Below are 16,812 nucleotides of genomic sequence, written 5' to 3' on the forward strand. Positions count from 1 at the left end.
AGAGAGCAGCCAGGGACCGGAAATGAAGCAACTGAGCCTTCAAAATAAGAGAGGAGGTGGCTGCACGGTCAAAGCTGTCTGCTGTTGGGGTCAAAGGGTCAGATTTCCTCAGTCCATCCTAGTGGCTCTTGCAAGTTGTAAAATTGTGTATAAAATATAAATGTCATCACAGGCTCCGGTGTTTTATTTGTATTTTATTTGCACAAAGAAAAATAGTGAGAACAGTTCCTCTGATTGTCAAGCATCACCTTTAAAAACATTCAAAGTAATCATTTAAAAGGATTTAAAGAGATGAATAAAACATTATCTGCAGCTGTTCTCTCTTTTACTCTTCTATACATTAACCAAACCAGAATAGTCTCAGATAATTAGAAACCATTCCTCTAGGAACATTTCTAAACTGAATCAACACATCTGCTGTTAGCTGATCCACCTGCTGCTGCTGCTGCTCTCTGGAAGCGTTCGAGGATCTTATTTTGAAAATCCCTTCCGCCTGCTCCGTGCATCACTGTGCATCTCCAGGTCGACGGCGCGCACCGAGCGGCTCAGAGTCGCTGTGCAGGCGGTGGAGCTGGTCGTGTGTGCGGCTGTCCGGAGGAGAGCTGCGGAGCCTGGAAACGTCTGATCTGAGAAGGTAGAGCTGCTCCTCTCCTCTCCTCTCCTCTCCTCTCCTCCTCTGCTCCTCTCTCCATGCTTTAGATCCGCGCTCCTCTCCTCGCGGCTCCACGCCGAGCCGAGCGGCTGGTGGGCAACCAACCTGCGGGACTCACCTGTTCTCTTTTCAATTAGGGGGAAACTTCCGCTGCGGTCATGCTCTGGAAGCAGAAAGTGTTTGAGCAGAGACAGGAGATCTGTCCTGGGGTTTGTTGGTGTGAGCTGGCTGCTGATTCATTAAGATTCTGTTTAAAAGTCCTCCTCCTCTGATGGCTCCACCGAGGTGTCAGTAGAAGGTTGGAGGTGAAGAGTTGTCTGCAGGTTCAGATGGAAACAGACGCGGTGACAGGTGCAGAGATGATCCTCCAGTTGGTTCAGAGCTGATCAGTTTGTTGGACCAGTTGAAGTAGAAGCAGGTTCAGTGGCTGCTCCTCATGGCTTTGTGTCTGCACATAATCAGACATGTAGCTGGAGGTGCAGGTGTCCAGGTAGTTTGTGAATCATATGTAGAAGAGATTCTAGGTTTCTGTTTACTGTGGAGAGTTTAAGCTGTAGTTTAAAGTTCGTCGGCCCTCAGGGGCCCCTTCCTGGTAGCCTGCTGGGAAGCTGCACCTCTGACTATCCAGCAGATGATAGATCTTCTCTTTTAAAAGCTGCAGCAGCGCATCTAAAAACTAAATTTAAACCTCGGCACTGAAAATGTATTTTTGTTGTTGTTGAATGTGTGCTTTCATTTATTGTAATGTTTTTTCAGGCCTCTAACTGTCAAACATATCTGCAGAGATGTGAACACAGGTTAAATGAAGCTCTGAACATGTGTGTGCTTTAACTCTCCTTATCTGACGCCGTTTACATTTGGAGGTGCAGGTGTTTCATGAATCTGATCTAGAAGAAGGTTTGCATCTGTAAACTTGATGCAGTGAGACTCAGCTCTAAGTGATTTAAAGTCCGTCGGCCCTCAGGGGCCCCTTCTGGCCTTCTGACTACCCAGCAGAGACGATTCTTTTATAAAAACTCTGAACACAGGCGCTCATTCCAGCTGCAGCACCGTGTTGGAGGTTTAAATTAGATTCATTAAGGTTTTACATTTCTGACAGCTTTTCTAAACCAATGGGGTATCACAGTTTAACGCCCAGATCCATGTGATTTAATTAAGTCAGTGTCATTTCTATGTTTGATATTAAGACTTGAAGTCACTGTTTTGACTTTCCTCCTCTCTGCCATCCTCTTCCTCTTCTTCTTCCTCCCTCATCCTCTCTTCCTCCTCCTCAGGTGTGTGGTGACCTCTGGTCTGTTGGTGTCAGGATGCAGGTCTCGGCCACGATGAGTCTCTGCCTGCTGGGCTTCGCTCTCATCTCTGTGTTCCCTCAGACGGCGCGAGGCCAAGGTAAGTACCCCCCAACCACCAACCCCCCCCCCCCCCCCCCCCCCCCGCTGTCCTGCTCTCCACTGCAGGGCCGACAAGGCCAATCAGAGGTTTACCACACGGGACCCGACGTGGCTGCACCTTTTTTTTTAGAAAAGCTCTAATCACGGCGTTCCCTTCAAACCCACTGCTCCTCTCTCTCTGTCCCGCGTAGAGCCTGACTCTGCTCTTCATTACGGGGCTTTGGGAGGTTTTCTACATTGGTGCCAAATGCCTCACAGTCTCCTCTCTGAGTCCAGGTTTCACTGGTAACCTGGATCCTTCAGCTCTGAGGCCAAACAAAGCTATAAACAAAGCCAGTTTCTTCATTTCCTAGCCTCTGGTTTCCATAATGCTGCAGCCAGGAGTACATTTACGTGCTGGTAAACCTCGGTGTGGTCCCGTCCTGGAGATGCAGGTATCACTCCTTCCCCCTGCAGCAGGTTTCATGTCTGAGTTTCTCTGTGACTGCGCTGATGTGCAGCTTTGCTCTGAAGAATTTCTTATGACTTATTCAAGATGCATCTACCTCCAAATGACTGTCAAAGGGAAAAGCCTCGATGCCAAACACATGAGCAGGAAACCCGTTTTACCGTCTGATACAGCTGTGATCGCTCTGAGATCAGACTGAGTTTACAGCGTTTATTTAGTCCTCACATGTGTAAACGTATTAACGTGAGCAGGTATCTGCGTTTTAGTGCCTTCATCTGGATCTGAATCACAGGCTTCAATCCCATCGATGCAAAGAAATCAATAAATATTTAAAACATTTAGATTAAATACAAGAGAATTACTAATAAAAAATATATATGTGTGTATAAAAACAAGAAACATTTAGCCATACCTTCATGTCTTATATTGCACAGTTGCTTACAGCTGATAAATAAGGTGGAATCTTACAGAGGTTAGTGGAAAGCTGCGTCGTTCATTCATTCCTGCAGCAGCAGCAGCTCTGGTCTCTGTGCTGTTATCCAATGTTTGCTTAGACTTTTATTGCCCTGTATCGCTGTTTGTCTCTGTTTCCTGTCTGAGCCGCGCTTTAACCCGTTTAACTTATTCAGCAATTAATATTTAACCTCACTCATTACCTCATTAGTTGGAGACGAGTCTCCTTAACACCATTATCATAATTACCACTCTGGAACACCTTGTCCAAACCTTTTCTCCCAGAATGCAAATGATGTCTTGATGTATCGAGACGCGTCTTAAATCAGCAGCTCTGGGTGGCTTTTAGTTTTTCGGAGCTCAGGAACGGTTTGTGTCTCCAGTCTCAACATTTTGGCCGTCGCACGGAGAAAATAAAAATAAAACAAAAAAGGCAATTAAGCCGCACCGCAACACTTTCTGTTTTGGCTGCAGCTCTCGGAGGTTATTGGCAGCGTTGAACCTGAAGCAGGACCAAACCTGCTGGAAAAACCAAAGCCTGCTGACACCGAGTCAGAACATGGGCTGGCGCTGCACCAGACCATAATAGTAGTCTGGAGGTGTGAAAGGTCGACGTGAAGGCTGATTAGCGAGAGGTTAGCTCAGTGTCACTATGCTGCTGCTGCTGCTGCTGCTGCTGCTGCTGCTGCTGCTGCAGAGTACAGCGTGATGCAGATCCATACTCTCTGGATTACTGGATTATTATTTGTGCTCAGAAAGTTTAAAAACCTCACAAATAAGAATAAAATCCTGCTTTTCCAGATCAGAAACTTCCTTCTCTACACCATAGACTGTATAAAAAGTGGACGCCATGACAGCTCCTCTAAGGTGAAGCCAAAGCATGTAGAGCTCCCCCTGGTGGCTGACTGTAGTATAGGTCATAAGCTCCGCCCCCTCCGTGTTAGTGGATGGGACTTGGGCCAAGTCTCGTTATAGTTATTTGACGAAAAAAAAACAGGATGTGACATCATGATGATTGACAGTTGCCATTGACAACCGCTCTGTGAAGCAATCACGTCAAGTTCAATGTATAATTAAACATTTCTTAGTAACTGGTGAAGGTAGAGAAGAGTGCGGTGTTAACCAATCACCAGTGAGTCTAGAGGACGTCTGGGCGTGGCTTCGATAACATGGCTCCACCCTCCAGCAGTGCCGTTGAGACTTGAAAGATGACTCCGCTCGTATCCAGTGGGAGGAAGTGGAGACATTTAGATTTTGTCAGCTCATAACGTACAGTTAGGTATGTATGGACGCCATATGAGTTGGGTCCTGTGTTGTTTTCCTCAGCTGATTGATTGACTCATGTATAATCTGGTCCTGAAGTCATCGTCCTTGTCATTTTGTTTGTGTTGCTGGTGTCGTACGTTTGTGCAAACGCACTTTGGATTCCTGAAATCACGTCACGGTTTGCGCTATCGGAAAAATTCCACCGGTGTCCGAAAGCTGAGACGTTTGTGCTTTACAGCCAATACTGTGTCAGTCTTATGATGTACAAATGCAAATGCAAATTGCAAATAACTGACAGATATTGAAAGTTCCAGTTATTCTGGAAAAAATGGGCTAAAGCACTTAATCACAGGACGTGTTCTGACCTTTTAATAGTTGAAATAAGCCACAAAAAGTCCAGATGGACCAGATGCACCATTAATGAAAAACTGACTGATTCTATAAATAATGGCTAAATAAAGAGTTGTGTGTCACCGGTTTTACTGACAGATAGTTTCAGCTCTAACAGAGAATGTGTTTATCTCCAAGAAGCAGAACCATGATTGGCCAAGAGAATGTTTGCAACACATTAAGTGTGTCACACTGAGGACAGTTGCCAGGTTCAGCATTCCTCAGTCAGGAGGCCTTGGTGTTCCCGCCTCGGCTACAGCGGTGACCCGGGAAGAGCTCGGGGAGTTACGAGCGGCTTGGAGAGCCTCCACCGAGAAACCCTCTGTTAACTCCTGAGGTGTGGCTTAATGTGGAGCACAAACCTTCACCTGCAAAGAATCCAGAGACATGAAGCGAAGACCTTCTTTTACTTGCTGGTCATGTCACTGAAAAGTGAGTGAAGGCTGTAATTTAGTAATTACTTACTTAGTCATGTCTTAAATTACTCCTGGGCTCAACACCTGCCTCAGAATTCCTGTTTAAAAGGTGAAAGGTCAAAGAGTGATCTCCGTGGTTTTGTTCAGGCTTCTCCAGGTTTCCTCGTCCTGCAGGAGTAGTGTGTCTGCAGGTATCTGTACCTCCAGGGGAATGTGGTCAAAAGTCTTTCAGAGACCTAGAAAAGTCTGGCTTGAGTCGTTTATAGAAGACAAACACTAAAAGGCAGTTTTGAGGTGGTGAAAGCTTTATTGCGCACTTGATAGTTTGGACTTGACTCTGGAGGACGAAGGATGATCAGTAGATGATTTGGAGCAGCAGTGCACTTGATGTACTTGCCTGCAAAATGCATTCTGGGATACCTGGCTGCACCAAGTTGACTCCTGATAAAACGGTCGCATGCTCCTTTGAATCAGAGCAGAGCTCGTGCAGAGACCATTTCCCAAGAACAGACCAGAGAACAGACCAGTGAACATCCGTGTCCAATCTCCAGAAATCTGTTGCTCTACTTTCTGAATGATGAAGAACATCTACTGGATTTGTGGCGATGAAATAGATTTTATCTGGAGGGAGGAGAGCCGTGTGCTCTGTTGTAATTATCCTGATCTGTGATGATTTACGGCCGTTGAAATGCTGCAGCGTGCAGCATCTTTAAGAGAGTCGGCTCTTTGCAAAAACAACTTTTAAAGAAGACGAACTGTAAGGTTGGAGAACTTTCTGTTATCCCACAGCTCAGCGTCGTCCCTTCATGTCGTACTCCACTCCGCTATGTTTGTACGACATCCTCCATGAAAGATAGATGAAGTTTGTGCTGGTGAGTCCTTTTGTCTTCACCAGGCTGCAAGATTCAAAGGATCAAACTGTTTATTATCATACGCACAGAAAGGAAACATGTTTTTATTTAATACAATTTTAAAAAGCAGCATGAGAAATCTAAACTGCATCATATGTATGTGCAACAGTTTGTTTTCTCCACGGCTTTCTGGGACTGTGTGTGTGTTTGTGTGTGTGTGTGTGTGTGTGTGCATAAATGTGTGTGTGTGATGCTGCAAAGGAACCGGCAGGTTTCTTAAAAAGTTTGAGGAGGGAAGAATAAAAGAAATAAAAATAATAATAATCCCAAACCGCCTAATCTCTATGGGATAAGGTGCACAGAGACTTTCCTGTGCAAACATCAGAACACGCTCGCTTCCAGCTCGTGATTCACACACACACACACACACACACAGATGCTGATGCATTCACTCCAGCTACACTACAAACAGACATCTGCTCATCCTCCGATCATTTGGGATTTGAACAGCTCTCTCCAGATGAGAGAACGTCCTTTTGTTTCCGAGACAGAGAGCTAAACCCCCCCTTCCCCCCGAGCCGATATCCCCAGCAGCCCTCCCTCTCGTCCCAGGTTGGTGAGATACTTGCTACAGTATTCATTGTGTGTGTTTGTCTGCTGTCGAATGCGCCGGCCTCACATCCTCTCCGTTGGAATCAGGATCATCCTTTCCTGCGCCGACCTCGAGTTTCTTTGCATACCTACACGAGTAGTTTCCTGCAGACGGCGCACAAAGAGGCGGTTCACTCAGAACGCTGCAGAGCTGCTTGGTGACGGGTCTTATCAGCGGGACTAAACCCTGCATTGTGGAGCCAGATGAAGGGAAGTGGATGAACCGGTTCAGAAATAGGAAACACTTTCTCCTCAGATTTGTTGTCAAAGCTGTTGGTTCATAACAAAACTAAATCTGTTAGTGTCAGCGCATCCACGCGTCAATGCCCCCAGCAGCATTTGTAATACTCATCCAGTATCTCTACTGAGATTAGCTTTCCTGTTCTGACCAACATGTGATGAGCTGCTGTTACTTCTGGTTGTTGGAAGTGGTACAGAAATAGAGATCTGTCAACCAGATATAGAGCACTGACTAATTGGAGGAGAGGAGCGAGCACATGGTAATTAAATCTCGCCTGCAGCAAATCATATTTACAGAGGGGAAAGTGCATTTTGTTTTATTGTTAATGTTGATTTATGTGACGCGCTCAGAGAGGACGGCAGCCAGACGAGAAGGAAGGTGAACATCAGGTGAGCTGGTGTATCCAGCTGCAGAGACTGAAGACAATGAGGAACAGAGTAGAACTCAAGCTCCACCAAACTCAATTGGTTCAAATGTAGGCTTTATACACCGATCAGCCACAACATTATGACCATTGACCATCTTGTGACAGTTCAATGTTCTGCTGGGAAACTTCTGGACCTGGCATTCATTGGTGTGGATGTTACTTAGACATGTAGCACCCCCCTAGACCAGACCAGGCACCCCCACAAGGGAGACCTGCACAACCTCATGAAGGTTATCATAGTAGTCAGTAGGGGTGTCCCAATCGGTATCCTGATCTACGTATTTTTAAAGTGATGGGATCAGTCAGGGGCTTCAGCCAAGCCTGATGTTTGTAGCATGTACCACCCACCTAGACCCCCCACTAACACCACAGGACACCCTCAGAAGGCCCATGTCCATTCTCTGATGAGTCACCACAAGGGAGACCTACACAGTATTAGAAAGGTGGTCATAATGTTATGTCTGATCAGTGTATAGGCTCTGGATTAGATAATAGAAAAGTGCAATCAAAACTTTGATCAAAACACACATCTGGGATGTTTGTCCCAAACAGAAACACAAACTAAATCTTTCTAAAGTGAAGTCAGCTCCTCGTTCTGGGTGAACCATCTCTTCAGCCTCTCGTTCCTCCAAGCATCCGTCACCGTGTAGGTATTTAAAGACGCCGGGTCACCTCATAACGAGGACACAAACACCCAAAACCAGTTTGTGGGTTTCATATCTTGGTTTTGTCTTTTTCTTTGCCAAAGTTTATTTAAATGTGGGGGAATGTTCTTCTCGTGGATACACATTGATGATCTGGGTTTGGCTCTGCAGGTGTGGAGATCCCAGGCGTTGTGGTTGTTGACCCTTGTGAATGTGGTTCTCTGGCGTTTCCTCCTCCAGCGTGTTAACCCGTTGACTTTTCTCAGGGGGGGTTGAACACCAGTGTTTGGATCCGGCGGATGTTGAACATCCTCTGAAAGCTCCTGCTGAGGACAGGAGGAGGAATAGAACCTCAACGCTATTCCAGAGCTTTTCTCTTCTTCTTCTTCTTCTTCTCCTTTCGGTGAAGAGGAAGTCACATTCACTCCTTTATTTTTTTTGTCATCCTCCTCTCTGCCCCTGATGAGTTTCAAAGCGCAGAGACATGCAGAAAATGAAAGGATAGAGAAAATGAGAATGGGGACGGCTGGGGGAGGGGGGCTGAATGTAGAGGACATAGGGAGGGAGAGGTAGTAATCAGGATGAGAGGCGGTGGCGGCGGCGGCGGCGCTTTGATGCAGACGGTAAAAGGAAGACAGACGAGAACCTGTCGTTCCTCGCGGAGACGGAACAATGCCGGCTCGTCAGTAGGCGAGGAAGAGGAGGATGAGGAAGAGGAGGAGAATGGGACTTTTTATTATTATTTTCTTTTTTAATGAGACATCTGTGTGAGCTCATCTCTCTGATGTGTATCCTCCACTTGGATGAGATACAGTTTATCTCCTTTATGTTCTTTTCTAACTGGTTTAAAAACACAGATGGAGCGGCCGCCGTAACTCTGGAGGGAGTTCAGTCCGACGTCAGCGAGCCCCGGCGCTCTGTGCTCGCATGAAGCAGAGCGTCCGTTAGAACAGCGTCTCTGATTCCAGCACAGTGGAAGAGAATCAACTTTTACACGTTAAGTCTTCCATTAAAAACACTGAAAGTGAATCAGTTTGAACGAAACCAGCCGCGACAAACCTGAACTCCCTCCACTGTTACGTCTGAAATCACAGCTTCTCCAATATTACCAGCTGAATATTGGAGGTGTGGATGGTGCATGAGGAGGGATTTTTGTTCATTCATTCATTCATTCATTCATTCATTCATTCATTCATTCATGCAAACATTTCCATACATTATCTTTGAGTTCTCGTGTGATGCTCTTTACTTTCTCGCTCCTCTCTCCAGTTTCGCCGCCGCGGCGATTTCGAGCCAACGTCCTGAGCCCCAAGAAGCTGGAGGTGTCGTGGAAGGAGCCCAAAGGAGACTTTGAGAGCTACAAAGTCGTTTACACCACGAGACCAGGTGAGAGCTCTTCATCAGGGGTACGTTCACCTTCAACCAGACTGGAGACAGATGTTCTCACGATCAGAGGTTTAAAAACGTTCTAATTACCTGTGGGAGTTTTATTTGTGATTAGTGACCGACGTGCTCTCAAGATAAAACCGTTCATTAACATTTACATCAACGCCACATTTCACTCATTTCTCATTAAAAACAAAAGCTTCAAAAGATCAGAGGACGAGAAAATCAAACCCAAACATCAAACTGAACCTTTTCCTTTGAGGCGTTTCAGGATTGGTTGAGAGCTGCTGCAGCTTTGTTCCCTCTGCAGAGACCTTCTAGTTTCAACCTGATCTGATGAAGAATTCAGAGCTGTGCTCCTGTACGGTCCTGCCTGGCGTTCAGGCGCTTACCCAGAAGCTCTGTGACAGATGGGTTGAGACTATCTGTGATCGGTGCAGGAGCATGTGCTTAGAGAACGGCCTCCACCGCTCGCTGCAGTTAGAAGACGTCCAGGACGCGCACAGAGCCTCGCTGTGTTTTCACAAATCATCTTAACTACGCCGTGTTTGTCTTTTGCTGGCCGGGCAAATATTCTAGTTATGCACAGAGGAGAGCCCCCCCTGCCCCCCCACCCCGCCTGAGGGCGAACAAATCAACCTTTTTATGTGGCATTCACACACGCTGGCTCATAATTCACTCTGCAGAGACAGAAAGAGACAGAGAGAGACACGTAACACAGGCTCTGATGTAACTGATCCAGGTTGACTGCAGCAGAGACGTCTACTGAATCTACTGTCTGTACGCATGAAGGTTTACTAGAAATATGATTTACATAGCACCTTTCAATGTCAGTTTATTTCTAAAGCACATTTAAAAACAAACAAATGTTGAACTAAGTGCTGAACAGAGAAGTTAGAGAATGTGAAAATATATATTCAACATGAAGAAGATGAAGCTACGTTACAGATACTAGATTAAAACACAATGAACAGAACAGATCTCAAACTGAATTAAAGCCAGAGAATGAAAATAAGTTTTAAGAAGGTTAACTGTCCCAGAGTTTGGGAGCTGCAGCTCCCCTGAGCTTCCACCTTGTTCCTGGGACATCCAGAAGACAGTGGTCTACAGACCTGAGGGACCTTAATGGGATGTGTGGTTGATAAATGAATTCATATCATAACGACTGCAGCCTCCCACTAGGAAGACAAGATTAGAAAGAGAATATGTCTCCATGATGTCCTCAGGCAGGGAGTTTCCTCAAGTGAGGGGGCCCGAAAAAAGCAAAGGCTCCTTTAGGGCCCTTTAATGACAGATGTTAGAAGATGTTGGAAGCATTGACGGGGCCCTGCTGGAGGATCTCAGGTCCTTACAGAATCAGAGCTGTAGCACTAAAATACTCAATGCAGTTAAAGGCAGTTTAATCAGAAGACATCAACACGTCAGTCAATGTCCTGGGATATTGATCTGGTCGGTTAGGTAGCAGAGGGGGCTGCTAATCAGCTCCAGCTGCTTTGGGGCAACAATGAGGCCGACCCCCGAAACAGGGAATGGTTTTACGGGTGGAGGCTGCTGGGGCTGCGTACGAGCATTCAGAGCTGATGCAGGGAACCAGCCTGCAGCATCATCTGCAGCATCATCATCTCTCTTCGTTGCGTCCTCTGTAGGCTCAACAGTTTCATTCCCCATCAAACCATGTCCTCCCTGACACAAAACCTAGTCCGTGTCAGAATAGGCATCCAGCAGGATTTCTAAATGTCTCCAGCAGTGTATTAGAGTCAGTTCTAAAACTCTCTGGTAACCAAGCGAAGGGCAGCGAGGGCTGAATGTGTAATGGGACTGCTTCTCTTGTATTTCTCCTGCTGCTATCAGAATAAAGAGCGTTGTACTAGTCAGGTCTGGAGGAGATAAAAGCACCGGTGACCTTTTCTAAGTCTGCAGAGGAGAGAGAGATGGTTTGATTTTTCTGTTACGCTTTCTCTGCACTGCTGGAGGTGAGATATCTGATGCTGCAAGCCTAAAACCAAACGTCAAACCAGGTGTGTCTAATAAACTGGCCACCTAGTGTAAACTGACTCTACCTGTGGGGCCGCAGCATCACGTCATCCTCAGAGGGTTTAATGCTGCAGCTACCGTTGAATATGTTGGTTTTTATCGCTCCGTGTCCCAGACTGTAATCAGAGTCATAAAGTGATGAGGGGATAGAGGGTAGGTGTACGGCTCCTGAGCTGCTCTGTCATTATACATGAGAACACGTCGCTGCGTTTGAAACTCTGGGCCAAGTTTAGTTTTTTATTGCCCCGAGTGAAAACAGACACCTGACGACATTTCTGCTGTTTGTGTTGATGCAGAGCTGGAAGCCTGGAGTCAGACAGAGTTACACATTTATTATGGCCACATAGGGCGAGCTGTGAGTCCGGTCACTGTGATAGAAGGAGGGTTTTCAGTCTGTGACAGGTCTGGTCCCTGTGTTGATAGGACGTCCTAAACGTTGAGGCAGAAAGCTGTGGATGCTGGGAATATTTCTAGAGCTGGTGACGGTTCTTCTACCAGCAACAGGCCTTCATTCACCTCTGATCAGATGGTAGATGCACAATTCTTCTAAATACTTGAATACACACCAATCAGCCACAACATTATGACCGGGAGAGGTGAATAACATTGACCATCTTGTGACAGTTCAGTGTTCTGCTGGGAAACTTCTGGACCTGGCATTCATTGGTGTGGATGTTACTTAGACATGTAGCACCCACCTAGACCAGACCAGGCACCCCCACCTAGACCAGACCAGGCACCACAAGGGAGACCTGCTCAACATCAGGAAGGTGGCCATAGTGGTCAGTAAGAGTGTCCCGATCGGTATCCCGATCCACGTTTTGTAGTTATTTATTCTGGGTCTGCCACAAACCAAAACCACGTCCCTGTAGCATCAGAGCTGCTACTGACTTCAGCTACCCTCTCCTCGCTACGTGGGCTTTGTTGTACCGTTGTTTATTAGACTTAATCCAGTCACATGGTCTAGAACAATAAGTAAGGTGAAGGACATTTTGTTTATTCAAGATCGGATCGTCCCATACTCAATGTTTATGATCAGGACCTCCCTATCTGTCAGTTTTCTCTTTCCAGCAGTGACTGAATGTGAAACGTCTCTCCTCTGTGAAAGGCATCAGGGTGCAGGGAGGTGTTTTATTGCGTTGGGAGAAGGCGCAGCTGCAAGCGGTGCTCTTAAAAGCGTCCTCTGTCCTCGTTACTGTCCTGACGGAAGTCTTCAAGAATTCACGTTGTTAAGGAGGAGGGGAAAATCTAAGACAAAGGTCCCAGAAGTTAAGCTGTGAGAGCCTCAGACGGTTTGAGGAGACGCTGTTAAATTTCACTTCAGCACAATAACAGCGTGTGGCTGGGTTTTTATCTCAGCTGCTGTGATGTTCTTGATCATGTATAAGGTTGGATCTGACGCTACAGAGAGATGGAGAAGATGTAGCGTAGCTCAAGTAAAGATACGAACCCCTTTTCATTGTGGAAAAACAGCAGTTTTAAATGAAAGTGCAATAAACAGAGATGTTCAGAAGCACTACGATGTCTGAATCAGAGAGGACAGGACTCAGAACTATCACTGAGATAATTCAAGTACAAACATGATGAGGTCAAACCATTACTACAGTGGTTTACTGTTTTACTCTGAATGTGGACTGAAACACAAGAAGGATTTGTTCCATTAACTACATCTATGGAGAGTTTTAGCTAAATGCTAACTGCTAATCTATTATCCATTCTAGTGTCCACTGTTTAAACACATCAGCTGGTAAAGTTCTTAGATGAGACTTCTTTAACTTCACGTGAGCGATGCTCTAATCAAATGTCTTCCACCTCATTCGTAGCCGCAGGGCTTGGAGCATCCTGCCAGTAAATCTCAGATAGCATCTCATCGTATCATATAACATTCTAGTGGCGTCTCGTTAACATTTCATCGTAGTTTCTATTATCAGATCTACGTTTTAGCTCGTCAACGTCTCATCTCTGTTGACGATGAATGTTTTTTGTCATCGTCTTCATTAACGCTGGCTGGAAGGCTGTAACTCAAGGCGGAGACTAGAAACCAGAGTTTAAAATAAAAATCAATCTGATAAATTAAACACAAAAGGCAAGAAACAGGAAGTGGACCACCCAAAGACACATGAGTACATGTCATACCTGGTAGTTTGGACTTTATTCAAGTTTTATTCTGAAGCCTGCAAAGAAGAGGAAGAGTCATTAAAGGAAATAAAAACACAGTTCAAGGGAATAAATAAATCATCTGTTGGTGCTGACATGTGTCTTACAGAACAGATCTGTGGACTTGTTCATCCAGTTAGCTGCTTTTAAGGTAGTTTAAGGTGGTATGCTCACCGCAGCCTGATTGAAGGTGTGCAAACAAAAAGGCAAAAGAAATCTTAACAGTAAAACTTGGCTGAAGATATGATCGGAAAGGTGATTATTACTTTGAAAGAAAGTTGTGAAGATAGAGATGGAAGATAGAAGACAGGTCCTTGCAGGACGCTGTGCAGCATGTCGCCTTCGGGTAGCGTTTAGTTTGGATTTAAAAAGTGCAGGGAGGTGGGTTTGTGTCTCCTCGGCTCAGCGGGAGCGTTTTCTGAGAACCTGAACTCTGTTGTAGTTTGAGAACGAAGCACAACAGACAGAAAACATCCAGAGCAGGGTATTTACTACTTCTTCTTAAGACAAACCTGGACTGAAATGGGTGAAATCTTGAATCGACGAAGATGAGTGATGTGTGAGGCGTCATTGGTGCCTTTTTCCCCTGAGACAGTCAGACTCAGACTTTTCTTATTTACCTCACCGCTGGACGCAGCGATCCACCGTGGCCGGGAGTCTAAAGGGGGAAATCGTTGCCGCATGCAGCCGGCGGCGGGAGTAAACCTGCTGCCTCTGGTGTGGCTCGGTGGCTCGGCCGCGTGTTTGATCACGGTAATGGAGAAAATGTCAGATAAGGTGCAGGGAGAGCAGGAGGGAATGATGCAGGAATATAAAGTATAGACGATACTAGAGGGAAGGAGGGAGGAGGGATCCAGAGAGACTGACACCTCAACGACTTCCCCCACAATCTCTCAGATATTTAAATAGTCTTGACATTTCACCAAAAGCTTTTTTAAGACGTGCCCACACACACATATATACGACATGTTGCCTTCAGGTAACGTTTAGTTCAGAAAAATCAGATTCAGAAAGTAAAAGAAGACGTCAAAGGAGGCGTTTGTGACATGCACGTTGAGTTTTTCCTTCCATCTGATGAAGGCCAGTTATTTTCTACGTTTGCTCTTTTTTTTTTTTTTGGTCATCTCAAAGAAAGAGCTGCTGCAGAGTCTTGCTCCGAGCTGTCAGTCATTTTCGTTCAGGCGTTGCTGAAAAAAAAAAAAAAAAACTAAAATTACATTCGAGAAGAAATCCTCTTTGGTTGGTGACAGTTTCAGAAGATTTATTGATCCCCGCTGGAACGTTTGCTCTGGAGCAGCAGTGAAAGTAAAAGAGGCAGGCTGGAGGCTGGAGGCAGGAGGCTGGAGGCTGGAGGCGAGATGACAAACTGAATTTAATCTAAAGAAAGAATCAGCACTTTCCTTATATGAGAACTCTTAACCTAATAAGCATCTGTTGGTCGGATGACGACGGTCTCTGGAAGTAGAGACCTGCTGCAGGAAGCTGACTGCTGCTGCTCTGTCTGCAGCACGTTGCCAGGATTAGTTACTGGATCCATATTTTTTATTAGATTTTTTATTTACAGGTCTTATAACATATATTTCCCCTCATCTTCTTGGTTTACTGTTTGCCTGCGCTCTGCTCGCTGCTGCGTGGATGAGCTGCCGTCCCCTCAGGTGTTAATAAAGCTTAATCTCCACTCCGCTCGCTCTGTGGAGCCGGAGGCCTCCTCCTCTTCCTCCTCCTCCTCCTCGCTGATCGCTTTCTTCTCTGGGCGGTAAAGAAGGGCTGTGACAGGCAATAGATGGAGCTGAAGACATTTTCGCCTGCTTTGAAACTGTTATGCAAAGTTATTTGAGAATCCAGAGAGGTATGCAGCCTGTGAGAACACTTGAGAGGTTGTCTAGCAAACCAGCTCTGTTCCAACTTGCTCACTTATGAAATACTGAGGCTTTAGATAGATAGATAGATAGATATACAGATAGATAGACGAGATAGATAGACGAGATAGATAGATAGATAGATAGACGAGATAGATAGATAGTGATCTAGATTAGTACACCAATCAGGCATTATTGTGTAGGTCTCCCTTGTGGTGACTCATCAGAGAATGGACATGGGCCTTCTGAGGGTGTCCTGTTGTTAGTGGGGTGTTGAGGGGAGGGGCCTCTGTGGATCATCCCACAGATACTTGATCAGTTTGGGATCTAGTGAATCTGGAGGCCAGGTCAACACCTTGTGCTGTTCTTCATGTTTTTTTTTAGTTGTTCCTAAAGTGTTTTTGTGTGTATGTCTGTGTCAGGCTGCATCCTGCTGGGGATGGCTGCTGCCATCAAGGAGTGTCATTGCTATGGGGTGGGGGTGCCTGGTCTGGTCTAGGTGGGGTGGGGGTGCCTGGTCTGGTCTAGGTGGGTGCTACATGTCTAAGTAACATCCACACCAATGAATGCCAGGTCCAGAAGTTTCTCAGCAGAACACTGAACTGTCACAAGATGAAGTCAATGTTATTCATTTCTGTCCGTGGTCATAATGTTGTGGCTGATCGGTGTACATATTGCAAAGGAAGGAACTAATATCCTTTTTCTGAGTCAGGAATAGGAATGATGATGAAATGTGCTAACTTCCTGGACGTCCTCCAACTAAACGCTAAAAAGTTGAGTTTCTCTTTCACCACAAACGACTCCACATGTTATTAGGATGAAATGAGACGTGTCAAACTGTGATTTCATGCAGGCGGTGTGGCAGGACGCCATCGTCCTGGTAGTTATTGGGAAACACTGCTTGCATGAAATCACAGCAAACAGCATGATGTTAATCTCGTTTAGGGAAATGCAGCTAACAGCTGAGATAGTGTCTTAATGTTTTTCTCACCACAAATACTTGTTAAAGAGCCTCACAGCTGTAGAGTGGGACATCAGAGCAGGGATGTCAAACTCTGTTTAGATCAGGGATCACATATTAGCATGATACCTTCTAAATAACGACAAATTCACCTTTTTCCTTTGTTTTAGTGCAAAGAAGAACAGAGTATTTTATGAACAATCTCAAACTTCTTAAGAAAAACAAGTTAAATTTTGGTGCGTTGCTGCAATCTGCTGGTTAGTTCCTGGTCTCAGTGTCGTGTTTTGTCTCTGACTAAAACAGAGTGTCCCCCATGCGGACAAACTAGGAATAGGTGTCAAAGAAATGCAGCTAACGTCTTCTGTGTTGGACAGATTGGACCCTCTGGTGGCCCGCAGGCCATATGTTTGAAGAATCGCTAACATCAGATAACATCTTTCTGTGCAGAGTCAGAGTCAGAGAAATGCTTGTTAAGTTAATTAATTTAATCCAGATTAATTGTTTTTTCTTTCCGTGTAAACCCTGTAATTGAGCTGCAACCCGATGTCATGCCAGAGGCTGGGATAGCAACCCTGGAACCCTCTG

The 16,812-nt window shown here is 45.6% G+C and overlaps 1 protein-coding gene across 2 annotated transcripts in view; it reads left to right on the plus strand.

Moving 5' to 3' along the window:
- Positions 1 to 531: 531 nt before the first annotated feature.
- col14a1b (collagen, type XIV, alpha 1b) overlaps positions 532 to 16,812 on the plus strand; it is a 163,275-nt gene continuing 146,994 nt past the window's right edge. Inside the window, exons 1-2 of one of the 2 annotated variants that reach the window (XM_084563547.1) lie at positions 532 to 634; positions 1,927 to 2,041. In XM_084563547.1, the coding sequence (XP_084419673.1) occupies positions 1,960 to 2,041 (82 nt within the window). In that variant the 5' untranslated portion in view covers positions 532 to 634; positions 1,927 to 1,959. The remainder of the gene's footprint in view (positions 635 to 1,926; positions 2,042 to 16,812) is intronic. The other variant, XM_084563546.1, reaches the window with a different exon arrangement.

This window comes from Chelon labrosus (genome assembly GCF_963514085.1).
Source record: "Chelon labrosus genome assembly, chromosome: 16".
Classification (NCBI taxonomy): domain Eukaryota; kingdom Metazoa; phylum Chordata; class Actinopteri; order Mugiliformes; family Mugilidae; genus Chelon; species Chelon labrosus.